This window comes from Syngnathoides biaculeatus, chromosome 13 (genome assembly GCF_019802595.1).
Source record: "Syngnathoides biaculeatus isolate LvHL_M chromosome 13, ASM1980259v1, whole genome shotgun sequence".
Taxonomy (NCBI): Eukaryota; Metazoa; Chordata; class Actinopteri; order Syngnathiformes; family Syngnathidae; genus Syngnathoides; species Syngnathoides biaculeatus.
In genome coordinates this window covers 25,802,453-25,830,379 of record NC_084652.1, presented here as the reverse complement: position 1 = coordinate 25,830,379, position 27,927 = coordinate 25,802,453, and the positions used below count along the sequence as shown (strand labels likewise).

Below are 27,927 nucleotides of genomic sequence, written 5' to 3'. Positions count from 1 at the left end.
CCCTTCGAAAGAGAAAGCAAAACAAAATTGTGAATCTTTGTGAAGTGCCACCCAAAAAATTATTACAAAGCCCAACAACTGAAAAGCACTTCGTGCCAGATGGAATTTGGGACTGCCGCCCTGTGCTGAAAGTGCTTGTGGATGTGGTGGTGTCCCCCAGCCTCACCAGCTGTGTCCCGCGCGTCTGGAAGTTGTAGATCCACTGGGAGATTACAGGCGAGACACTGATCTAGAAAGATTTGGAGGAGAGGAGTTCAGGAATGATGGTGTTAAACACAGAGCTGAAGTCCATAAACAGGATCATCAGAATAAGAATTGGCTTTAATGCCCAAGTGTGTAAAAACACACAAGGAATTTTTATCCGGCAGTCAGTGCTGCCCTGGTACGACATGCAGAACAAAGAACAAGGAAACACAGGAACAAGATATTATTCCTTATAATATGTGCAAGATGTAAAATATATATAGATAAGTGTGTTAATGTCCATTGTGCAAAAAAAAAAAAAAAAAAACTGGCATAAAAGGATACAGATCCTCCTTTCTGCATGACTTAGTCAAACAACAACTAATCCTGTTAACTGAGGTCAGATTTGGCATGAACCTTATAAACATACAATACAATAGGTATACAGTATGCATCCATCCAGCCAATTTCCAAGGCACTTATCCGTATAAGGGCCGCAGGAATGCCAGAGCAAGTCCCAAGTGTAATATCCCGAAATGCTGACGCTGATCAAGGTGAAAGCGGCTGGTTGTTCGTGTGTGTGTGTGTGCGTGTGTGCGTGTGTGCATGAGATCTGGACATGTTCTATTAATGTGTGTCCCATATCCCTCATTTTGCTGCTCGGTGCATATTTATCCCTTATATTGTTGCTAGGTATATGGTGTCAGTATTAACACTATTGCCAACCCTGTTGGCTGTGTCTCTTTTCCCTTTTGCTATTTTTCAGATACTGAGGAAAACTGATGGGAGAAATGACAGAGGGGGAGCTTACATTTTCCTTTACTTCCCATCCTCTTGTTTTCTTTCAGTTTTGTCCCGGTACTCATACAGACCACTGCACGCACACACACAGACATAGGCACAAAGAAATGCACACACCACTTAATTTCTCTTCCATTCAGAGCTTGTTCTGGCTTACTGTATAGGTTGGGGGAAAACTATAAACACCCTTGACCAGTTGAAACCAATAAAAGTAATTTTCATTCATTCATTACTTTGTATTATATATAGCACTGAAGATAAAAAGCAAAGATTCCTCTCTGAATTTATTTCTTTACAAATATAAGTCCAGAGTCAAGTTCAAGTCTTACTGGCGAGGGAAAGGGTCTTTCTCTGTCTATAGGTGTTGTTTCTCCACTTAGTGTCTTCATGTTTTGGGGGTGCTTCAGTGCCCCCACCCTCTGTCAATCCCCCTGCTCCTGCTGCCGCCACGGCCGGCCACCCCACTCACTCGGTTGCAATGCCAACAGAGACACTTGCTCCAGCTTTGCCAGATAGCAAGTCCACCAGCACTGCAACACCCTTCAGTTCCACTGTATCCCTCAGAATCCTGAACAAGGGCCCAGACTACTTCAGGAGACAGGTAGTTGGTCTTTACTCAGCACTCTCAAGCTCGATTTAAATGAGCATTTAGTTTCAAATTCAATCAATAAAATGTCACAGAGTCCTCCGTTTGGTACCCACGCACTCAGTTTGAATTACATAATTAGGAACACGTTACATTTAATTAACCAGGAACACATTCAATTTAACATGTTCACGTTAAATGTATTAAGCGACATAGTAATGTTAGGGATTATGATATAACAAAGAATGAACTAACATCAAATTCAGAAATGGCTAATAAAAACTGAAAAATGCAATACTTCATATTTTCCTGGAGAATGCATTTGGGATGAGTTTTTAAATTGGTAATAGTGAAAAATTGTTTTCCAGAAGGAGAATGCTAAAGAGGAGGGTCATGTGGCACAACTTGAAGCAGGCAGCAGGTGCCGGTGCAGATGAGCCTACCTCAAGAAAGAAAAGAAATGATGCTAATTCAATTTGAATCTTAAATTTGTACTTCATGTACTTCTGCGGTGTTAATTAATTTTGCCTTGTTGTACTCTTCAGTCTTGATTAATTGTTGAATTTCTGTCAAAATTAAAACATTCACTGTGGGGGCCTGGGTGAGGCAAACAGTCTTGTGCCTCAGAAAGGTGGGTAACCATTAGAAAGATTGAGGCAACTCCCAGGGGCCCCATGATTTCCAGGGACCCTAAAACTCTCAGTAAAGTTTTTTGATTTAAAGTGATTATTATTGTTTTAGCCAAATTTAGAAGATAATTGTATACAACCTTGAAAAATGATCAAAACATGGATTACCAATTGGAATGCGATGTAATCACTAATGGTGATTAAATTGAGCCTACTGTGATTGGAGGATAAAACAATTTTTTAAACAACCAGAGTAATCCAGTTATAATTGATTCAATGCCTCAGCAATCCATGAGCAGTGGCCTGTGTCCGGCTGAGTGAAACTGATATCCAATATTTTTCACCGTCATAAGGGGTGTTTGAGCCATACTTTGTCTGGTCCCTCACCGAGGGCCTGTTTTACATGGGTGAATATGGCAGGGGCATAAAACCCCTGATAATTTAGCTGATAGGCTCACTGGCAGACACAAACCCATCCACCACGATAAGGTGACGGCTCAAGTTGGGGCCATACAAATAAAGTTCCCAATTTATGTAGACCTTCAAAATGACTACAAAGTATTTAAAATACATGCCGTGCCTGTATTTGGTAACTTCATTCTGTCCATACATTCACCGGTTGTCCGTTGCAGTTTTTTTTTCCCCAAATCATTTTTTTAATATCCTATGCTGAAGTGAGTTTACAATTTAAGAAGTAATAGTTTTTAATGTTGTTAGATGTACAGAACGAAATCTGGAGTTCACGGAACCCTTTCTAAATTGAAAAAGAAACCATTTGAAACTCAAAACAGGAATATTTTTTATTGTCTGTGTAGAGTCTCACTCATCTAGGTCATCCACAAAATGAACTATACATCAGTTGCACACAAAATCATTGTGTTAAAAGAACAAAACCAACTAAACACGAGATTCACACAAAATAGTCAATTCATTGAAAATTTCCTGTTAAGTGAATTTGACTTTGACAATTGCCATGCCCCATGGTAAGTGGCACCCTTATGTCAGAGGAACAGAATTTGTGAAAATTCACAACAAAATCTGTTCCTTTTATTAATTTCTCCAATCCTCAAAAATAATTCATAGCTAAGAGTAAATTTTTTGGGACTTTTTTTAAATTATTATACATGGGAATGCTACTCAAGTGTATTATTGAAATGTTGAATAAAGATAGTTTAAAAATGCAAAGTATTTCAACTCGAGGCGCAGCGCCGCAATGGTAAACACTTTGACGTAGTGTTGCGTTTTGAACGGCATGAAAGCGGCCTTCAAGTAGTCTAAAAAGGCTTCTATGGATTTATGCAAACACGCACGTGTCGAGTCCGCCATTGCACCCCAGCAACTTCCTCACCAAACCCTTGGGGTTAGATTGAGGCCAGGTTAAGGAACCACTGATGTAATGTGAACCTTTTGGACATGCAGAGAAATAAATCTCCACATGAATTGGGTTAGAATTGAATGTTTTCTGCACAAACACAATAATTACCCCTCAAAATAGTCTCGTTTTAAACTAGTACAAAATGATACATTTGAGAATTTATACTGTATGTCGTTTTGTAACTTGGAACAGAGACTATCCAGTGAAGAACTGAAAATTAAAGTTCACTAATTTTGTTGGCCTGTGCTGATTTTTTTAATGTATTGGCCGGCAATGAATCTGTATGTACAATGAGACCAAACAATCACAGACAGTATAGTTGTAGAACACACAACCTGTTCCACAACAGCCACTGTAGAAAATTCTTCCATTAAATTACTTCCTGTTTATTGACAAAGAACTTTTTTCAGTCAGAACAAGCACAATATGACCGAACTCCAACATATGCACTCTATTCATGTTATACCTAATAGAATTAAAAGGCAGTTACCGTGAGAATAATTGTCAAAATGCAAAAGACTTCTCAAGGCTTACTTCTTTCTGATATGGTATGTATTCACCCTTTTGCATTGTGAAAAGACGTTCTGAACAGTGGAACTGTACTAGTGATATGTTTTCCTTGCTCAGTGTTGATGATGTATTCATCTGTTTCAGGTTGAACCCAACCCGAAACGCCTCAGTGCTGTTGAGCGACTCGAAGCTGACAAAGCAAAATATGTTAAGAGTCAAGAGGTTATCAACGCTAAACAAGAACCAATCAAACCACCACTTCTGGCCAAGCCTCCAACTGTTCATACCCTCCTTTCTAAAAGAACTCCTGGAGTGTGTGGTGCAGTACCTTACAAACCTTCAAATAACAACGCCAAGTCAGACGCATGTGCAACCAGTAGCGCCAGCAGCAAATGGGAGAATTTAAATCTGGAAATCCTAAAAAATCTCCTAAACTCATCTTCAGGAGCAGGCTCTGAACGGGTTGTGGGTGGAGCCAAGAGTGCTGCGTTGAGGTCATCTGGAGGACTAACAAGGAGTTGGACACCATCCAGGTAAAAGATTGAATAATCCTACTTTTTTGTGTTTTCATTTTATCTGTACAGTTTAACTTCTAAAAACAAACAGTTCTAGAATATTGATTGACAGATGTAATGAATGTGTTTCATAGCAAGACTAACTAAACAGGGATGCTCAAATTTTTTTTTATCATATTCTCACAAGAGCACCAGAGGTTTTACTTGCACATTTTTTTCCAACTAACCAAACTTTAAAAAATAAGGGGTTATTTGTATATAAGCATAATATTTTCTGTCAAATGTTTAACAAGACGTGATTATTATTATTATTATTATTTTGTGCAGACGATGTAATTTGAAGGAGGTTACTGACTGTAAGGTAGTGGTGGGGGAGAGTGTAGCTCGACAGCATAGGATGGTGGTGTGTAAGATGACTGTGGTAGCGGGTAGGAAGATTAAGAAGGCAAAGGTAGAACAGAGAATCAGGTGGTGGAAGTTGAGAAAGGAAGAATGTGTTTGTGGCTTTTCGGAAAGAGGTGAGACAGACTCTAGACGGACAGGAAGAGCTCCCAGAAGACTGGAATACTACTGCCAAGGTATTCAGAGATGCAGACAGGAGAGTACTTGGGATGTCTTCTGGTGGGAAAGGGGAGAAGGAGACTTGGTGGTGGAACCCCAAAATATAGGAAGTCATCCAAGGAAAGAGATTATCGAAGAAGAAGTGGGACACGGAGAAGACTGACTGTGATCCACTGCATGATGGCATGACTCCTCCTCGGCGTAAAGAATACATTGAGATACGTCGCAGAGCAAAGATAGAGGTGGCGAAGGCTAAACAAGTGGCATAAGACGACCTGTACTCCAGGTTGGATACAAAAGAAGGAGAAAAGGATCTCTACAAGTTGGCCATACAGGGGAATAGAGATGGGAAGGATGTGCAGCAAGTAAAGGTGATTAAGGATAGAAATGGAAATATGTTGACTGGTGCCAGTAGTGTGCTAAGTAGATGGAAAGAGTACTTTGAGAAGTTAATGAAGAAAATGGGAGAGAACGTAGAGTAGAAGAGGCAAGCGTGAATGACTGGGAAGTGGCAATGATTAGTAAGGGATAAGTTAAAAAGGCACTGAACAGAATGAAAAATGGAAAGAGAGTTGGACCAGATGACATTGACATGACAGTGGAGGTATGGAAGCAATTTGGTGAGGTGGCTGTGGAGTTTTTGACCAACTTATTCAATAGAATACCAGCGGGAGAGAAGATGCCAAAAGAATGGAGGAAAAGTGTGCTAGGACAAAGAAGAAAGGACAGAGTACCAAGAGAGGAACTGTGGTACTGCATGGGCAAGTCCGGTGTGGCAGAGAAATATGTTATAATAGTACAGGACATGTATGAGGACAGCAGAACAGCGGTGAGATGTGTCGTAGGTGTGTCAGAATTTAAGAATTTAAAGTGGAGGTGAGACTGCATCAGGGATCAGCTCTGAGCCCCTTCCTGTTTGCAGTGGTAATGGATAAGCTGACAGAGGAGATAGCGAGGGTGGAGGACTTCAAATACTTGGGGTCAACAATCCAGAGCGATGGTGAGTGTGGTAAGGAAGTGAAGAAACGGGTCCAAGCAGGTTGGAACAGTTGGCGGAAGGTGTCTGGTGTGTTATGTGACAGAAGAGTCTCTGCTAGGATGAAGGGGAAAGTTTACAAAACAGTGGTGAGGCCGTGATGTACGGATTAGAGACGGTGGCACTGAAGAAACAACAGGAAGCAGAACTGGAGGTAGCAGAAATGAAGATGTTGAGGTTCTCCCTTGGAGTGAGCAGGTTGGATAGGATTAGAAATGAGCTCATTAGAGGGACGGCCAAAGTTGGATGTTTTGGATACAAGGTTCGAGAGACCAGACTTTGATTGTTTGGACATATCCAGAGGCGAGAGAGTGAGTATATTGGTAGAAGGGTGATGAGGATGGAGCTGCAAGGCAAAAGAGCAAGAGGGAGACCAAAGAAAAGGTTGATGGATGTGTTGAGGGAGGATATGAAGACTGTGGGTGTTAGTGAGGAAGATGCACAAGAAAGGCTTAGATGGAAAAAGGTGAAACACTGTGGCAACCCCTAATCGGGACAAGCCGAAAGGAAAAGAAGAAGTTTAACAAGACCTTGAATGTTATATGACTGTCAGACAATTGAAATATGTCTGACGAGACAAGTGTTTAAGTTTTCCATTCCAATCTACACCCCGGGAGTTGTAAATGAAGCCAGGTGCCTCATTAGGTGTCCCTCCAAACTCAGCCACTATCCACCGGCAAGTTGTGCCATTTGTGACAGTTTTTCGTGCAGCTCGTATTTGCAGCTGTTCTAATTGTTCCTGAGCCCCTGTGGCCCTGCCATTTTCCTTGGCCTTACTAAACCTCTCGTTCTTGATGCTGCATCATCAGTCGTTTCAAAGACTCAGTTGAAGTGCTGAGAGTGGCATGATAATGGAAATATGCTTTACAAGTGAAAGCCCCTTTGTCATGTAAAGTTGTAGGCAACTTGAAAAGAGAGAGTGATAGGGCTGCACGATTATGGCCAAAATAATAATTAAATTTATTTTGAATAAGATGATTATTCTTCCCGTTTTGCAAATATCGCTATTGCACCACTTTTAACCAAACAATGTTACAGTTTTGAATGCAAAATTAATATCTTTAAAAATCAATTGAAAAACAAATTGTAAAAAAAAAAAATAGATAAATGTACCCAAAAGGGTGGCAGGGTGGAGGACAGGTTAGCCCATCGGTGTCACATTTCTGGGATTCAAATCCCAGCCCCGCATGTGTGAAGTTTTTATGTTATCACTGATTTTGCGGTGTTTTTCTCTGTGTACTCCAGTTTCCTCCCATATCCCAAATAAATTTGTGGTCGGTTGATTGAAAATTCAAATTGCCTGTAGGTGTGAATGGTTGTTTGTTTCTATGTGCCCTGCGATTGGCTGATGTTTAGACTGTACCCTGCCTCTCACCCAATGATAGCTGGGAATAGGCTCCAGCACTCCTGTGACTCTAGTGAGGATAAGCAGTACAGAAAATGGATGGATGGATGTACCCAAAATAATTTACTAAGGGTGAATTGAATGAGTTTGGAATTATAAAGTGCAATCAAAAATTGCAACTTATTGGATGTAAATACAGGTAATCCATAAAACACAGTAACAGGCTGGAAGCACTTTTTACCAGCTTCTGACGAGCATGGCCCCATAGCTCAGTGGTGAGAGCATTGGTTTGGTAAACCCAGGTGTTTTAAAACATTTCTGATACCTCGCTCAGGAGTTCGGTATCAAATTTTAATAGGTTCGTCGGAGATAGGCACTCAGAAATGAAGACAAGACACACTTCTGGCTACCAACAATTGGCACTTTATTGGTCCCACACAGAAATGGTAACAAGCACAAATCACATGGTATGAAGCTAAGTAATATCCAACCAGCTCTTAGAAGAATATCCAGCTCTTACCGTGCGCCAATAGGAGGGAGAGCCAACACTCCAGGTAGAGCAGCTTCAATACCGGCTGGGCGTCCGTACGCAACCCGCAGCAGACTCTACCGAGAGTATCCAAAGTTCTCCTTTTATACTCTAAGCGTGTGCGGAAGGAGGGGTGAGTGGCCAATTCATCCCGCCTGACGCCACACTATTCTTTGTTACCAACAGATGGCGTTGCTCAACATCATATATAACAAAAACATCTTTTTATGACATTGCTGGTTATCCAAACATTCTTTTATGACATTGCTGGTTATACAAAGCTATGGCGATGATCTTTTAGGTTATACAAAGCTATTGCGAAACATACGAAGCTATTGCGAAACATCTTTTAATTATGGAAAAACAACACAAAATTCTTACTTCACCAGGGTCCTGAGTTTGTATCTCACTGGGGCGTCAACTCCCCAAGGGTTGTGTCAGGAAGGGCATCTCGTGTAAAAACTGTGCCAAACAAATAGGAGCGTTCATCTGAGATGTTACGCTGTGGCAACCCCTAATGGGACAAGATGAAAGAAACATACTTCCTCTTACTATTTGTGTGATACAGCTGCAAATAAGTATTTGAACACCTGAGAAAACCAATGTTAACATTTGTTACAGTAGCCTTTGTTTGCGATCACAGAGGTCAACGTTTCTTGTATTTGATAACCAGGTTTACACACACTGCATAAGGGATTTTGGCCAACTCCTCCACACAGATCTTCTCTAGATTAGACAGGTTTCTGAGCTGTCGTTGAGAAACAGAGTTTCAGCTCCGGCCAAAGATTTTCTTTTTTTAGGTTTAGGTCTGGAGACTGGCTGGGCCATGCCAGAACCTTGATATGCTTCTTCCGGAGCCACTCCTTGGTTTTCCTGGCTGTGTGCTTCAGGTCATTGTCATGTTGAAAGACCCAGCCACAATCCATCTTCAATGGGCTGACTGAGCGAAAGAGGTTGTTCCGCAAAATCTCACAATACATGGCCATGGTCATCCTCTCCTTAATACAATGCAGTCATCCTGTACCATGTGCAGATAAACACCCCCAAAACATGATGCTACCACCCCCATGCTTCACAGTAGGGATGGTATTCTTGGGATGGAACACATCATTCATCTGCCTCCAAACACGGTTAGTGGAATAATGACCAAAAATTCCCATTTTGGTCTCATCTGACCACAAAACCTTCTCCCATGACTCCTCTGTATCATCCAAATGGTTATTGGCAAACTTAAGATGGGCCATGACATGTGCTGGTTTAAACAGGGGACCCTTCCATGCCATGCATGATTTCAAACCATGACGTCTTAGTGTATTACCAACAGTCACCTTGGAAACGGTGGTCCCAGCTCCTTTAAGGTCATTGAACAAGTCCTGTCGTGTAGTCCTGGGTTGATTCCTCACCTTTCTAAGGATCATTGAGACCCCACAAGGGGATATCTTACATGGGGCTCCACTCCGATTGAGATTGACCGTCATGTTTAGCTTCTTCCATTTTGCTCCAACAAGTGGACCTTTTTTCCCCAAGCTGCTTGGCAATTGACTCCTCTGTAGAAATTGCGTCATCCGCGTTGCTGACCAATTAGAGGCCAGAGATCTGCATAAACCACGCCCGTTTTGGGATCCGTAGTTTCCTCAGATAACGCTGCATGGACCAGTATAGCTTCTGTTGGCGTTTTATTGCGTATTTGGGTTCTTTAACAATAGATATGGTTAAGAGGTGTAGTCATGGACTTTATAATAGTGACGAGAGGTATCCTGAAAGGCTAGTTGGTGGAGTTCAATTCGTACCCTTTCCAAAACCCAAGACCCAGTACAAAAAATGTCTTCGATGGATCAAACTTTGTGGAAGACCGCATCATCAACTGAATCCATCAACCGGAACAGATATATTTGCACGAAGGTAAGCCCTATATTTGATTTTCAATACGTCTCATAAATGAATTAGCAGTTCTTCGCTTGCATAATATAGCTACGTGTGAATGATTGACACACTTGATCTGTGTTGAGCGATATTTTGCGATGATCTGACTGCACAAACGTGTCCCTTTGTTCGCGGCTAACTAGCTAAGCTAAACCGGACTAGCAGTCCTAAAAGCTTTCGACGTGCACCGAGACACCAAGATTGAAGGAAGGATGTTTGAGGACACTAAAGTAGTGATTGTCGTACTCGGTCGGGACTTACGTAGGTTCGGCACTAATTCAAGAATAATTATTGAGGGGAGCGCTACACAAAGAAAACGAGAGAAACAACTCGTATATCAAGCCTCGCCTTCTTCTTTTCCTTCATACGGCGGTTCACAAACGGCTATACAGATACATATACAGATTCTGCACACAAGTGTGATATGTAACACAAAAATAGGAAACTGTCAATGACGAATTCGTCTTTGGGTTATAATATATTATATTATGTGGCTTCTCGATCTTCCTCTGACTCTGGAAAGATCTCGAGCTATTATCAATGGTTTCTCCGTCGATATGCATGTAAATACCATTGAAATACCCTTCGCTGAAATACTTGAAGCCCTGCTGTCTGCTTTTCAACGATATTTCACTGTTAGCTAAGAATGCGAGTGAGAAATCAGCCAGTAAATCGGACAGTTTCGCTCTATTCTTTTCTTGCTGCGCCACCCTTTTTGCTAATTGTTTGTCTGACGTAGGCGTGCGTGACGTCACTTCAGGAGGCATGGTTAAGTGCCCTGTATGGAGGGGTCAATTTCTCGGTAGCCCTTTCCAGCCGTGTGGAGTTATACAAATTTGTCTCTGGTGTCTTTGGACAGCTCATTGGTCTTGGCCATGTTCCAAGTTTCAGTCTCACTGATTGTATTGGGTGGACAGGTGTCTTTATGCACCTAATGACTTCACACAGGTGCATCTGATTCAGGATAATACATGGAGTGGAGGTGGACTTTTAAAGGCAGCCTCACAGTTAGAGGGTCAGAATTGTAGCTGATAGGTGTTCAAATACTTATCTGCAGCTGTATCACATAAATTGTTAAAATTATGAAAAATTCAGATCCCTCCATCATTTCTAAGTGGGAGAACTTGCAACATAGCAGTGTGTTCAAATACTTATTTTCTTCATTGTATACAATTCTAATTACTGGGAGTGGTTTTGGTTGTGTTTTGTTGGTGCTGTATCACTGAGTTCAGTTTCTCAGCCTGCTTGCTTTGTAGATTTCACGGGGAAGTTGAGAGAGAACTGCAAACACCGATGTCTGCAAGCCTTCTGAAACCTACAAGAGAATTATAAGGAAGGAACACAGTAACTTTGAGAGACTGCTCATATGAGTCATTTGAATAAAATATTCTGCTCTAACAAATAAGGTACAATTGAACCTGTTTTTTAATGCAGCCCTATGGGGGCACAAGTCAGGTCAATCTGTAGGCTGGTCCCAAGCCAGGATAAATGCTGAGGGTTGCGTCATTAAGGGTATGTGGCGTAAAACTGTGCCAAACAAATATGAGCGCTCATCTAAAGAATACCATACCATATCGATCGAGGGTTGAAGACAAAGAAGGAGGAAAAAAACCGATTTGTCGGCAGAAGAAGAAGAGGAATGCACAGAGCCTACAACTTGAGTGTAGGGACTTTGAATGTTGGGACTATGATGGGAAAAGCTCAGGAGTTGGTTGACATGATGATAGGGAGAAAGTTTGATATATTGTACATCCAAGAGAGCAGCTATAAGGTAGTAAGGCGAGAAGTTTAGGAGCAGGGTTCAAATTATTTTACAATGGAGTTGATGGGAAGAGAAATGGAGTCGGGGTATTTGAAAGGCAGAGGTAGCTAAGAATGTCTTTGCGGTGAAAAGAGTATCAGATCAAGTGATGAGGCTGAAATTTGAAATCGAGGGTATTATGTATAATGTGATTAGCGGCTATGCCCCACAGGTAGAGTTCACGTAGAGTTGAAAGATAAATTCTGGAATGAACTAGATGAAGTAGTTCTGAGGATCCCAGACAGAGAGACAGTTGTGATTGGTGCAGATGGACATGTTCATGGACTGTATATGATGCATACAAGCATGATACACAGACACTGCACGATACTGGACTCTGTGATAAATCGACTGCCACAACATGCTTCTGTATTCTGGGACTTTCTGTGAAGCTGAGAACTATGCAGAACATGTATGGACTGTTCAAAAAGTTGACTTGTTTCATACAGGTACACCCTGCGTCCCTGGACTGTTAATGAAACAACTGAGTGCTTTAGTCTTGATTGTACATTGTTCTGGGCCATATATGTGTATGTTTAAAAAAAATGTTAATGATTGAAGGATATATTTTAGTTCAATGTTGGGGATGACACCTGTTTTGAAGGGGAGTGAGTATTTCTTTAAGTTTTTTTTCTTTTCATCTTTTGTGTGAAGGTTAAGTATTGAAGTACCTTTTCTTTTTCCTGATCTTTATTATTTTCTGGTATGCCAGAGAAGTGGAAAGGAATGTTGTTTCTCTTTGATCGGTGAATCAGATATCGATTAGTGTGACTGAGTACTTCATGATCGATTGTTGCTGTCTCAGTCCTTGCAGAGAGCGCGTGAGTGCATTCTCGTCAGTGCACATTGTGTCCAGAAGAGAAAGGCATCGCGTTGTGAATTCATGTATCTTCACATGAGGTTGGACACAAAAGAAAGAGAATAGAAGAAAAGGATCCCTCCAAGTTAGCCAGACAGAGGGATATAGATGGGAAGGATGTCGAGCAAGTACGCGTGAATAAGGATAGAGATGGAAATGTGATGACTGGAGCCAGTAGTGTTCTAAATAGATGGAAAGAATACTTTATTGAAGAATCCTAAGTTGATGAATGAAGTCAATGAGAGAGAAGGAAGAGTAGAAGAGGCAAGTGTCATGGACCAGGAAGTTGCAACGATTAGTAAGGGAGAAGTTTGAAAGGCAATAAAGAGGATGAAAAATGAAAAGGCAAGTGGTCCTGATGAAATACATGTGAAGGTACGGAGGAATTTGGAGAGGTGGCTGTGCAGATTTTGACCAACTTAATTGACAGAATACTAGCGGGCGAGAAGATGCCTGAAGAATGGTGTAAAAGTGTGTTAGTTCCCATTTTTAAGAACAAAGGCGATGTTCAGAGCTGTGGAAACTATAGACGAATAAAGTTGATTAGCCACACAATGAAGTTATGGGAAAGAGTAGTGGAGGGTGGACTCAGGACACAAGTAAGTATCTGCTAGCAACAGTGAGATTTTATGCCTAGAAAGAGTACCACAGATGCATTACTTGCCTTGAGAATGCTAGTGGAAAAGTACACTGAAGGCCAGAAGGAGCAACATTGTGTCTTTGTGGATCTAGAGAAGGCCTATGACAGCGTATCAAGAGAGGAACTGTGGTACTGCACGCATAAGGTTGCAAAAGTCAGAATAGTTCAGGACATGTAGGAGGGCAGCAGAACAGTGGTGAGGTGTGCTGTAGGTGTGACAGAGGAATTTAAGGTGGAGGTGGAACTGCATCAGAGGTCTGATCTGAGCCGCTTCCTATTTGCTGTGGTAATGGATAGGCTGACAGATGAGATTCGACTGGAAACGCCTTGGACCATGATGTTTGTCGATGATATTGTGATCTGCAGGCAAACCATGGAGCAGGTGGAGGAATAATTAGAAAAATTGAGACATGTACTGGAAAGGAGAGGAATGGAGATTAGCCAAAGTAAAACAGAATATATGTCTGTAAATGAGAGGGTTGTAGGATGAAGAGTGAGGCTCCAGGGAGCAGAGAGCGCGAAATACTTGGTTTAATACTTTACAGTAATAGTGAGTGTAGTAAGGAAGTGAAGAAACAGGTCCAAGAAGGTTGGCAGAAGGTCTCTTGTTTTATGTGACAAAGTTTATAAACCAGTGGTTAGGCCAGCCATGATGTACAAATTAGAGACTGTGGCACTGAAGAGACAACAGGAAGCATGAATTTGGAGGTGGCAGAAATGAAGATGAGGTTCTCTCGAGGAGTGACCAGGTTGGGTAGGTTTAGAAATGAGCACATTAGAGAGACCGCCACAGTTGGATGTTTTTCTGACAAAGTTCGAGAGAGCAGGTTTCAATGTTTTATATATATGTCCAGAGGCGAGAGAATTATTATATTGGTAAAGGATGCGGAGGATGGAGCTGCTACCCAAATGAGCGAGAGGAAGACCAAAGAGAAGGTTGATGGATGTTGTGAGGGAAGACACGAGGGCAGTGGGTGTTTGGGAGGAAGATGCAGGAAATAGGCTTACATGGAAAAAGATGACGCGCTGTGGCGACCCCTTATGGGACAAGCCGAAAGGAAAACAAGACATTTGTAAGTAGAGGTACTGCTGCCCTTGGTTTACAATCAAAGAAAACAGCAACTTTTCCACCCATCCATCCATACATCCATTTTCCGAGCCACTTATCCTCACAGGGGTTGTGGGATTTCTGGAGCCAATCCAAGCTTCATCGAGCAGAGGCAGAGTACACCTTGAACTGGTTGCCAGCCAATCACAGGGCACATGGAGACAGACAACAGTTGCAATCACACCTACAGCCAATTTAGAGTCTCTAATGCACATTTTTTGAGATGTGGGAAGAAACTAGAGTGCCTGGAGAAAACCCACACAAGCACGGGGAGAACATGCAAACTCTACGAAGGCGGGTCTGGGATTTGAACTCTGATCCTCAGAACTGTAAGGCCAATACTCTTCAGCTACATCACCGTTATTATTCATGTTGTTTCTGCAAATTTTGTCCTGAATTTGTTTTTTTATATTCTGATAGGCATATAGTCTGATATACAGGTAGTATTTTTCCTCAAAATTACATAACATTTATGGGATTGCTGTTTTTTCTCAATTTTTTGTTAAACACACAAAAAAAAACCCTAATAAACGGTGAATACAAATCCTATAAAACATTACCTGTGGAGTGAATACAAGTATAATATTATAGAATAGTAATTGTTTTTGTGTTGCCGTCTTGGGCACCGTAACAGCTAACAGAATACCCCACACGTCCAAATAACAATATTAACTATAGAGGGTTAATCATATGGTCGCCCGATGTTCCAGAAGTTCATAACTTCTTATTGTTTTAAACCTTCTAGCTATTTCTGACACAGTGGACCACGATAACCACATCTCTCACCTGGAGCATTGTGTTTACATCTCTGGCACTGCTCTTCAGTTGTTTTTGGTCTTATCATTCCAATTCAATTTTTTTTGTACCCCAAGGTTCCATTCATGGACCTATCCTCTTTTCTCGCTGTCTACTCCACATAGAAGTAGAATTAGAATCATTCTTGTCATTGACGAACAAAAAACAAAGTGACTCAGTGCAAAAAGGACAAAGTTACATGGCCCTTAAAATTTCAATTACCCTCAAACCAAAGTCATCATGATTGGACCTAGTAGTGCTTCTAATGCCACTCTTGACCTGAATTAGCATACTCCTGATGTCAAACACTGCAAATAATCTGGGAGTTATGGATGACTGGTTATGGATCAGCAAATCTGGTATAAAATCCTTTTTTTCCAGATTTTATCAAAGGTCAAGACTTTCATTTTGTTGATCGTTAGAGGTTTATACATGCCTTTGTATCCAACTAACTTGATTACAACGGTGCCCTCCATTGTGGTGTTAGTCAGGTCTAGAACGCTGCTTTTTGACTAAACAGAAGAGAGGACATTTAATCTGGTGTTCCTCCACTGGTTGTCAATACGTTTTAGAATTCAACCTGAAAGTTTTCTTCTAAAATCCATTATACCTTTCTGATCTTTTTACTCCCATATTGTATGTCCCAATACGGTCTCTGAGGTCTGCTGAGAGAATGTTTTTTGTAGTTCTAAGAGCAAGGTTGAAACTATGGGGAGATGGAGCCTTTCCTCTTGCAGCCCCCAAATGAGCAGACCACTCTCAACCTCTCCCCCATTAGACTACACTCCCACCTCCTCGCATTTAAAATTACAAATGGGCAAATTAACACGCTGCCCTCGCTGGCCACGGAAAAAGAGCATGCACAAAAAGCTTGTATTGGTGTTCATTCAATGATGTGCAGTGTTTTCATGAAAAAAGAATTTGGTCTGCAATCAGGTTTTCTTTTAAAAGGTCAAATACGGGCGGATGAAGGTGTTCACAAGCATTTTAAAAGTGACAATCATTTTAATGTAATGGTTATGTTTTCTTTAGTGCATGTAATCACACTGAGTGATTCACCCTTGCCAGTCTTTCTCTCAAACACGTTCTATTTGTTTATGCTCCTAGGATGCCATTAACATACCGATCTACAATGGCTCTGAATGAACAACCACAAGACTTGGGTCCCAGTCCAAGCACCTCACATTCCTTGCGCTCATTTTCCCGTTCCTTAAAGGTACCTCCAATCAGCAGTGATGGACGGTGCAGTCCGCAGTTGGTAGGAAACCTTAATCTCACCAGAGTTCTAGCTGAAAGAGGAGGTGAAGCTGGGGTTACAGAAAGATCCCGGTCTCCACTACCACCACTACTGACTTCGCACTCCTCCTCCGACCTTCTGCGACTGTACAACGGCAAACCACTTCGTACTGCTCGATCTAGCAGCTCCTCAGCTCCACCACTCCCCCCAAAACCAAACCCTGCTTCCCTCCCACCTCCTACCCTCTCATTGTCCTTGCCTCCCCCTTGTCAAAATTTATCCCCATCGCTCTGCAACAACACAACACTTGAGTCGCTGTCATGTGATGTTGGAGAAGGTGCTAATCCTTCAACAGATCCCAACCTGGAGTTGGAGATTGGTTCCTCTGTAGCACGGCGTTCATCTCTACATAGGTCGAAATCAGACCTGTCAGACAGGTATGCCCGGGCTGGAGCTGACATAGAACGTTTTTTTAACTATTGCGGACTTGACCCTGAGGAGCTGGAAGCAGTTGGTCCAGAGAACTTTGCTCGGGCCAATTCGGACATTGTGAGCTTGAATTTCAGATCGGCTTCAATAATTTCCTCTGACTGTGACCAGTCGCGGCCGTCCTCAAATGATTGCTTGTCGGATGGGGATGAAGGAGAAGACGAAGACGCAGGAGAGCGAGTTCCTTATGGCATCTCTGCTGTGGAGCGCAATGCAAGAGTTATTAAATGGCTGTATAGCATCAAACAGGCAAGAGTGACACAAAAGGTCTCGCATGTCTAGGTAACACCCTACAATCAAACTTGTTGTCTCAGATAGGATAGACCAGGTGTTCTCACTGGTTGAAGACAGGTTTACTGGGTTACATGGACAATTGTCAAAGCAAAATTTACAGTAAGTAAAAGAATAGAACTTGAACACTCACAAAAGGTTTTACTGGACATTTATGAAAATTAAGTAGTTCATTTGGAAGTATTTTGGAACACTAATGTTTGAACATTCATTTGAGGGACATGAACAATGTGACTGCCTCATAAAATGAGCTACTGAACTTTCATAGAGGACAATCCTTCAATTTAAATCTTGTGTGAGTACAGATGACTTTGAAACCTCAAGTTGGAACCCGCTTGCCAGTTCAGCTGTTTAAATCGGTGAGGTGATGTACATAAAAGAGCCACAGTGGAAGAATCAAACCTAGAGAAACTAAAAATTGAATGATCAATGCTACTTCAAAAACATTATCTTCACACAATTTCAAACACATTTCCTCAAACAGTTGCCTAACCTCTTTTAGATGTTTTAACATCTCTCCACAGAGACCTTTTCTCTTTCTGGAACAAATAACAGGTAATGGGTGTGGTGGTGGTACAGTTTGAATGGGTTCATGTAATTACTGTTTATATGAATTTCCATCTCGGGTATAAAATTGATGCCATTTCGGTATATTTTGACATCATAGCAGCAGGACAATGTATAAGTCGCCATTGAATTCTTTTGATGAAGTATGCCCAAACCAAAGTCACAAACATCAACCAATGCTCTCTCCCATGTAACCCAATGCATTTTATTAAACATCGCTTTTATTGTCCACCCATTCTGTCGTGTTCAATATTAGTTAGGTTAGTGCATAAAATTACTTAATTACTCTTTACAAACAAAGCCATGAAAATTGGGTTGAAAAGAAGTCAAGAACATGACAAAAAAATACACTAACCTACCACATACCTAACCTTTTTCAACATTCGTTCACACACTTTTCTGGCAGTTATGTTAAACCTGAAGGCGAGGACAGAATTCGAGAAAACCTACAGAAGGTACAGAAAGTAGTCAGATCCTCTTGAATTTTTCATTTTATCACAGCCATTTGTAAAAAAAAAAAAATTTTTTTTTTCCTCATTAATGCACACATAGAACCCCATATTGACAAACAAAATACAATGCAGATGTTTTCTTTATTTTCTTTATTAAAGAAAAACTGAAATATCACAAAGCCATAAGTATGCAGATCTTTTCCTCAGAATTTAATAGATGCATCATTTTGAGGTGATACAGTCAAGAGTCTTTAGGGGAATGTTGCAACATGTTTTTCCACAACCCGGATTTCAGAATCCTCTGCCCTTCCTCCATTCAGATCCTCTACAGTTTGATGGTGCATGTTGGAGAGTTATTTTCAGGTCCAGGTATGCTTAATTGGGTTTAAGTCAGGGGTCGGTCTGGGCAATTCAAGAACAGTCACAGAGTTGTTTTGAAACCACTCATTTATTTTAACTGTATGGTTAGTGTCTGTCTTGTTGGAAGGTGAAACTTTGAAGTGTTTATGTATCACTCCACTTCTATTCTCATTCGATAGACTTCTATAATTCACTTAGTCTCACTACATTCCGGTTGCATGGTTCACGGTCCTTGTCTTGCATGCTTATTTTCCTGTCCTATCTTGTCCTGTTCTTCCTTGACAGGGTTTAGTGCTACAGTCTCATGCAACATCCATACTTAATGTTTCTTTGTTGGAGATATGAAATTATTTGCTTTTCTCATTGTGTTTACAGTTAGCGCTTTGTCTTTTTGTTTTCTCTCACCCCTCTAGAAATTCTGTTCTGTTCGACTGATCAACTCTGATCCTCTAAAACTTTAATTAAAATACTAATAAATCACAGAGGAAGCTCTAAAACTCCACTTTGACAGAGTAAAACTGTTCTGGCATGAATGGGATGCAAATTCTCCATTATGCTTGATGTAACAGCTGAGGAGGACACACACACACAGAGAAAAAAAGGAAGGTGAATATTCGGCCCAGTCTAAGGTCCTGAGTACTGTACTTGACCACATTCATCTTTCCTTTGATTGTAACAGTCATCTTGTCCCTGCAGCTGAGTACACCATGATATTGCCTCCACTATGCGTCACTGTTGGGACTGTATTGGACAGGTGACTAGCACTGCCTGGTTGACTCCACACAAACCACTGAAAATGAAGGCCAAAAAGTTCTATTTTGGTCTCATCAGATGAGATAATGTTGTTTATCTCCATCTAGGGAGTCCTTCAGGTGTTTGTTTGTTTGTTTACCAGCAAACTCGATGCAGGCCTTCATGTGTCTTGTGCTGACGAGAGGCTCCTTTCGGGCCACTCTGCCATATAGACTGTTTGCGACTGACGTCACACACCTTCCGGTTTAGAACGCAGTCGCCATTTTGGTTGGGTGAATTCTTGTAAACATACCGTAAATACGCAGGAATCATTTCAGAAAGGCGCATGAATGCAGGTGCACTGCTATGTTATCGGTTGCTCAAACGAAAGTGGGCGTTGTAAAGCAGCTTTCTTTGGACTGCCAGCTGTGATCAAGAACCAGTGCAAGAAAACAGAGCAGTTATCAACCAAACGGCGTCAACTGTGGCCGTCTCGTATCAGCAGACCCGATCTAGCAGCCAAGTCATTCCCTTATGTCCAAGTTTGCTTGGAGCATATTGTTCTTGGTAAGTATTAGATACCTTTTAGAATTACACACCTACTTAGCAAAAACTAAGTTCTGTGAAGGAGAAGTATTCTTTCGGGCCAAGGGCCTACATAATACTCATGTGTAAATGCAATGAATGTCTCCAAAATCTGTATTTTCTGTCAGCCCACGAAAGAAACTAAAACTGAACCGAAATCCCCCCAGTACAACTCTATAAGGCAATGAAAACAAAGAGACAGAGATGGATAGATAGACTAAAATAAAGGCCTATCCAAGAACAACTCATTGATGACAATGAAGTCCTTTTTCAATTTTACAGGAAAACCGTCTGCCCAGTTCAAAGAAGACAGCATTGATCGGGCGCCATCCTTGAAACTGTGCCACACAAAAAAATGGCCTTACCAACTCCTGACCAAGGTAACCGAAAGTGGAAGAGAGAAAAGAAAAGGATCAGAGGCAGCAAGAGACATTCCTTACATTATGTAGGTCTGGACTACAAGATGAAGAGGCTGAGTGCAGTCAGTTTTCAAATGACAGCAGATATGATGTCAGCAATTCAGATTGTGGAAAGAAGTGCCAAACTGATTAAACTGGAGTGCAAATTAATGTACTTCAGGAATATTATAATTGTCTTGTCTCTGAGAACAAACAAAGAACTTACTCCTTGTAGATTTTTTTTTTAAATTTATATATCTTTGTTTCCTGGACTTGTTACTATACAAGTTCAAAATTAAAAGTTACATGTCAAGCAGACCAATAGCAGCAGCAAAGCAATAATTTACCGTTTAATTCACAACTGTTAATCACACTCAGCGATGCATCAACAACTTTCAACATGATCAACAGTCTTTTCTCGCTCTGTTAGGCATACAGCTCGCATCATTGAGGCAGTCACTCTTCCACATCTAAATCTGTGCCATAGCTTGAATTTTGGCTGTGACTTTGAAGCATTTTCCACAGCAACTGCTTCCTGTTGAGGAACTGTAATTTCACAAGCTTTGCATTTTGAAATTATTTCACTGAAGGTAGCTTTAAGTAGGTGTCATAAAGTCTGCTAAGAAATACTGGGAATTTCTTGTGCAATGCGACCAGAACAAAGTCACTTTGGTATTCACTTTTGACGCTTAGTATTGCACATTTAAAGTTTTTACCACTCAAGCAATCCATGAACTTTAAAAAAAATCTCTCTCAGAAGGAGAGTCGACAGTTTGAACATTCAGTGTGTCACATGAGATAGCTTCTGTTCCATCACTACGAGTGTCCATTTTTCCTTTTTCATCCTGGCAGATGCAAAGTCAAGTTCCACATGAAACACCTTTAACACTTGCTGGAAGCAAATACGACTTTTCATCTGTGACTGTGTTGTTGTTGATGAAAATTCACTGCAGCCTCTTTAAAGAAGAGAAGTGAGGCAACATGTACACGATTCTCCAAGCCGAGCCATGCAGTTTCAGTGTGCTGCAAGCACCTTTCCATCAGGATTGATAATAATCGAGTTAACAAGTGGTGTGTCACCCAATCTCTGTGATTGCATGACCTAAAACAAAAAACATTATTCATAAGTTCAAAGACAATACACAATAAAAGTTATTAATGAACTAGAGGTCTAACTCATTTTATCATAAATATTTCTGAAATGCGTATCATGACTATAACGTGTCAGACAAGGCAGGTGTTGTGAGGGCTCCACTTGGGACTCCTCCCAGTCGACGAAGAGAGAGAGAGAGAGCGAGAGAGAGAGAGAGCGAGAGAGAGAGAGAGAAGAGAGAGAGAGAGAGGAGAGAGAGAGAGAGAGAGCGAGAGCGAGAGAGAGAGAGAGAGAGAGCGAGAGAGAGAGAGAGCTCTCTCTCTCTCTCTAGATCTCTCTCTCTCTCTCTCTCTCTCTCTCTCTCTCTCTCTCTCTCTCTCTCTCTCTCTCTCTCTCTCGCTCTCTCTCTCTCTCTCTCTCTCTCTCTCTCTCTCTCTCTCTCTCTCTCTCTCTCTCTCTCTCCAACATAATTAAACAATTCTGACTGTAATCACGCAAATGAATACTTTTGATAGCATTCACTCAGAATTGAAGTAGCCTCAGCCTACATATTTAAATTGCATTGTGCAGTACAGTCAGCTGTGTGGAGCCACAGGTTGCTAACAATGGATACCGCCGCATCACAAACCAAGCCATTGATGAATTGGTTGTGGGCCTCCAGACCTTTGTAATTCTTTAGTTTGTCCATGGTATAAGCGCTTGTTGAGAAGAGGAGATAGTTGACGATATCTGGATAGGTTACCGATGGCCACAGTTTGAAATTCTTGCTCCAATTGTGTTTCTCCAAGGCGTTTGGGTTGATATTGTCGATCAAATCAGATTTCTTGCCGTAACGGTTTCTTGAAACAACATCTTATGAACACCGATAACTTTCCAGAGTCTTTTTAGCTATCATGCTTCACTTTTAACAGTTGTACGAAGATGTGAGTAACTCCGGTCTGCATGCAAAAACGATAGTGAACCCAACCAAAATGTTCACGTGGTCGAAAACAGTCTCTAGTTCCAAATGCATTGCTGCATTGTAGTTACGAGTTCCCTCTGAGGGCTGTTAGAACAGTGATAACATAAATGTTTGGTTACCAAATCATATTAGTGTTCCCTCACTCCAACATGTTTCACTTTATGCAGCTTCACTATTAAACACATCCACCTCCGCGTCAGGGCTAACGGAGGCCACTGGCGATATGATGCAGATCTTTTGTTACGTTCTGAGAAAAGGATTACATTGTCAGACTCGGATGGAGCCTTTAATATTGCTGCTTTTGGACAGGTATGTGGACACCACACTGCATTCCTGTAACATTCGCTGAAAATAACATTTGCTCGAGTTTGTTGAGGTTATAGGTTATGTCCTTTTGTTGTTAGCTCGTGTTACACACTACTAAACTCTTTGTACTTCTATTTTGTTATTGTTTTGTCTCGTATAGTATTATGTGTGATTAAATTGTACAAGTGCTTTGTTATATTTTGCTGGTTTGACCAAGGGGATTTTTTCTAAATTATCACGTACCATACGCTATGAACTGGGACAAATTAGTCCCCCCCACTATTATTTTTTTTAATAGCTCTATACACACCTACTGTCATTTAGAACCCACAAAGCTCTTGTCTTTTGCACCTGTGCAATCAATTTTTCATGACGAACCGGGTCTTTTGGAAATGTGTGAAGAGTGAATCCATCCTCCCGAGTGTTCGACCAAAATCCAGCAATACAACGAGCCGGAATTTTGGTAACACAGAAAAAACAGGTAATTTCTCGCCGGTTCAATAGGTATAGACACTTGACCACACGACTGCATAAAATGTCACTTCCTGGTTCTTCTCCCACACAAAATCCTAAAGAGACTTTCCATGGCGGGAGATGAAAAAAAACGATAACGGCAAGATTCTGACTTGCTGTGAAAAAAATGGATGGGTCCATTCCGGATGATTATTTTTGGTTAAAAACATACTAAAGTTTATGATTTGTGGCTTTCATAAACAAGTCCAATCATTATAATGAAACAAAACTGGACTCCAATGAAGGTGTGATCTCAAGGATGATCTAATGAAAATCTAAAGATCTAAAGAAATGGAGAGCACCCGAGTTACAGCAAAGGATCTGAATACTGTCTTGATGGCTGAGTGATATTACAGTTTTTCTTTTTTAAGAAACCAGTAAAAATGTCAACAATTGTGTTTTTCTTTTCTGTAATTACAGGTTGCTTTGTGTATATTAATAGGGAAAAAAATGAACAAAATTATTTTAGGTAATGGCTCCAATAAAACAAAATTAAAGATTTGAGGGGGTCTGAATACTTTACTGAACCATTTTAACTGCACTCCATTTTTGATATGGCAGTAATAAAAGGATTCTCAAAGAGAAATGGATACTGTGAGCTGAGAGAATAGACTGGCTGGTACATCTGGCTGTAAAGTAAATAAACATACTAGCCACTGTTTGAGGAAATGGTACTGAGCTAAATAAATGTTAACAGCGTCATATGAACAATTGTTGAATGCCATTGTTGTGAACTTGATTCCTTAAGTAGAAGCAGAACTACCTATATCATCACACTTGCTCATCCTGTTATGACAGATTAAATGTACTCTTGTGAAATGTTTTGTTGCATTGTCAATGTATAACTGGAATGAAAAGCAATATTGACATCCCAGAGTCAGTTAAGCAAGTGCATCACGTTATCATATTTAGGTCATTTCTTACCAATGTTTTTTTGAAGGAAGTAGAAAAAAAAATTTCTCCAAATGTGTCACAACTAGGACTCATTTGTTCAATATGAAGTAATAGCTCATGTTGGTATTGGTAAGTCTGATCTTGCCATACAATATGTGTCACTAAATTTTAATCATCATCAAGATGGTGTGTCCCATAGTTGAAGAAAATCAAGATCATTGTGGCAAACATGACAATTAAAAATTTTCACACACAGTCTCATTGACATTGGAACAATAAGTGCTTTCACAGATGTACCTTGATATTCTTTATAACATTTTATAGGACAGTTTAGAGGTTAGATTTATAGAAATAATAAATTTACATAATTTCACTGTGTTTTTGGGCCTTGAAAATGTTCCAAAGGGTTTGGAAACCATGATGAGGAAGATTCAAAATGAGTCATAATATGAAATAAGTATTGCTTCTGTTTTGGACCTTTATGTGTGGTTCCGGTCCACCTGTTACCCCTCAAATTGAAATAATGATATTCTGGGAATGTCTGCTGAATATCGTTAAAACTGAAGATCATGAAGTCAAACCAAGAGAAAATGAACGTTGCTTTAAGGATGTTTCAGCTCTATCATATCACAGCATTCACAGTAATGCACTAGATGTTATTTTGACTTACTTTCTGTTTAAGCAATTGCAATATAATTTGTCTCTACTCACTTGACATTTCATACATAGTGCAGTAGGAACATCACATGGGGACTTTGTTGTCATGTTCCAGTGTTTTCCAACGAATGCGTTATAGTTGCTTTTACTACAACTCCAATGAATTTGGGACATTGTGTGAAACAATTAAAAACAGAATTCAATGATTTGCAAATAAATTTCTACCTTTATTTAATTGACTATCCTACAGAGGCAAGATATTTAATATTAAAAGTGATATTTTTTGAGCAAATCATTAATGTCTACGGCAGCAACACACTCCAGAAAAGCTGGGACAAGTGGAAAAAAAGGACAAAGTTGAGGAATGCTCATCAAAGACCTGTTTGGAATGTCACACAGATGAACAGACTAATTGGGAACAGGCGGGTACCTTGGTTGGCTATAAAAGAAGGTTCCCTCAGTCATTCACAAGCAAAGATAGGGCAAAGGTTTACTTCTGTGAACAAGTGCGTGAGAATACAGTTTTAAGAATCAGAATCAGCTTTATCATGAGGACAGAGTTCCTCAACTTAAAATTGTAAGGAGTTTAGGGATTTCATCATCTACAGTAAAGAATATTATCAAAAGGTTCAAAGAGTCAGGAGAAATCATTACTTGTAAGCGGCAAAGCCGAAGACCAACGTTGAATGCCCATGATCTTCGATCCCTCATTCACCACTGCATCAAAAATCATCAATGTGTAAAGGACAGTACCTGTCAAGTTGTCTTTAACTCCCTCAGTTCTTTGCCCCAACTTGAAAAGTCCCTTGGTCTTCAAACACATGAACAACTCAAATCTTCCTCTTCTCACAGTTTATTGATGGTTAAGGTGGTTGGAGGGTGATTAGAAGTTGATTAGGTTCATAACCTTGACCAAAGAAGCAAATTGAACACATTGCATTATTTTTAGTTTAAATAAATAGGTCATCAAAGCATTACTTTAACCTTACTAATCACATTTTAAGTAAATTAATGACATACATTTAAGTATTCCAAAGTAACAAAGTAAATAAGCACCATAACTGATTGAATAAACCAAACAAAAGCATCGACTTTGTCTCCATGAATGCTTTAGATTAATTCAGAAGTTACACAAACACAAAGAACATAGCTTGTAGCTGAAATGAAACAAATTAACCAATTAGGATCCATGTCCTTTCCCTACCAGTTGCGTCTGAACTGAACGGTGCCTTTGGGTTTTTTAGTTGCTTCTTGGTTGCTTCAGCTGTTTGTTAGTGATTCATTCCTTTTCCTGGTCAGCTTTCTTTGTTCCACGCAAGCTCACATGTTGTCTGTGAGCAATATGGCCGCCCCTGGCCTCTGACAGGAAGTTTGAAGAGTTGCGGGATTGAAGTTTCTCTGCCCCCTGCAGGTCTTGAGGGGGACAGGTTCTCTTCCCGTTAGTTGACTTGGCAGTACCACATGAGCTCAGGAACACTTCAGAAAGGCAATGTCTGTTAATCCAGTTAGGCACTACATCAGTGCAATTTAAAATTGTACTATGCAAAACAAAAAACATTTTTCAGCAGCACTCAGTAATGCCACCGGCTTCTCTGGTCCCAAACTCATCTAAGATGGACTGATGAAAAGTGGAAAAGTGTTCTGTGGTCTGATGAGTCCACGTTTCAAATTGTTTTTGGAAATCGTAGATGGCATTTCCTCTGGATGGGCAAAGAGGAAAAGAACCATCTGGACTGTTATGGACACAAAGTTCAAAAGCCAGCATCTGTAATTGTGTGGTGCTGTGTTTGAGCCAGTGACATCAGTAACTTACACATCTTTGAAGGCACCATTTCTGATCAAAGGTACATACAGGTTTTGGAGAAACATGCTTCAATCCAGACAACATGTTTTGCATGAACACCCCTGCTTATTTCAGCAAGACAATGCCAAACCACATTCTGGATGTTTTACAACCACGTGGCTTTGTAGTAAAAGAGTGCAGGTACAAGACTGGCCTGCCTGCAGTCCAGACCTGTCTCCCAATGAAAATACGTGTTGGGTTGTGAGGCGAAAAATATAACAATGGAGACCCCATACTGTTGAACAGCTGAAGCTGTACTTCCAAGTGAGAATGGGAAAGAATTCCACCGAGACAGCTTGAACAATTTGTGTCCTCAGCTCCAAAACATTTATTAAATGTTTGGAAAGAGAAAACTTCACCATGTCCCACCTTTTTGGGAATGTGTTGCAGCCATAAATATTCCAAGTTAATGATTTACTAAAAACAATGTTTATCAGTGGAGGCACGGTGGTCCTCCTGGAAAGCATTGGCCTCAAAGTTCTGAGGACCCGGGTTCAATCCCTGCCCTCCCTGTGTGGAGTTTGCATGTTCTCCTCGTGCCTGTGTGGGTTTTCTCCGGGCACTCCTGTTTCCTCCCACATCTCAAAAAAAACTACATTTATTGAAGACCCTAAATTGGCCCAAGGTGTGATTGTAAATGCAACTGTCGTCTGCGACCCTTGTGAGGATAAGGAGCTAAGAAAATGGATGGATGGATGGATGTTTATTAGTTTTTGAGATGAAACATCTTCCCATTCCCGCGACATGTGTAGCAAGGCATAATTCATTTGGAGGAGGGGCCGTAAATGATAATGTCCAAAGTATCATGTGACAGATTCGGGAAATGGTTCAGATTTTGGTGCAAGGTTTGACAGCAAAATAACCCCCACAGGCTCCGACATTAAAATGTAGGTTTTATGGGGAGTGGCAGTCCTTTGAGAGTCTGGATTTTGGAGTTTGGTTAATATTAGATAGGAGAGTACATATACATATATTTATATACATACACACACTGTTGGCGACCTAAGTTCTGTAGTTTAACAGACATTTAAGATACAAAAGTTATAGGTAAATTTGCTCACAATCACAACCTGTTGTGTCTTAAGTTACAGACCATTCCGTTTTAACAAGGGTTTGCATTGTATGTGGTGTGCCTTTCCCAGGGGACGCAAGAGTACTTAAAGGGAATTCCAGTGCTTTGGATGAACAATGTATCCAAATGGTCATGTAATATGTAATCTATTTTGACAATGTGATGTTAAATCCTCTCTCATTTAATAGTGTTTTGAGAAGATTATTATTGACAATTACAATTACATCCTACACACCACCACCTTATGGTGTCAAGCTACACTCTCCCCTACTACTACTTTA

The 27,927-nt window shown here is 40.6% G+C and overlaps 1 protein-coding gene and 1 long non-coding RNA gene across 5 annotated transcripts in view; one reads left to right on the top strand and one right to left on the bottom strand.

The window, feature by feature from the left end:
- The window catches only part of fam110b (family with sequence similarity 110 member B), a 74,989-nt gene extending 53,413 nt beyond the window's left edge, over positions 1–21,576 (top strand). For all 4 annotated transcript variants that reach the window (XM_061838389.1, XM_061838391.1, XM_061838390.1 and 1 more), the window contains 3 exons: positions 950–1,585; positions 4,229–4,617; positions 16,304–21,576. In XM_061838389.1, the coding sequence (XP_061694373.1) occupies positions 1,463–1,585; positions 4,229–4,617; positions 16,304–17,204 (1,413 nt within the window). In that variant the 5' untranslated portion in view covers positions 950–1,462 and the 3' untranslated portion in view covers positions 17,205–21,576. The remainder of the gene's footprint in view (positions 1–949; positions 1,586–4,228; positions 4,618–16,303) is intronic.
- Positions 91–27,927, bottom strand: LOC133510475 (uncharacterized). Its single transcript, XR_009797618.1, has 3 exons — positions 25,936–27,927; positions 25,485–25,638; positions 91–229 (listed from the first exon to the last, which is right to left on the bottom strand). It is a non-coding gene; the product is annotated as an uncharacterized LOC133510475 (long non-coding RNA).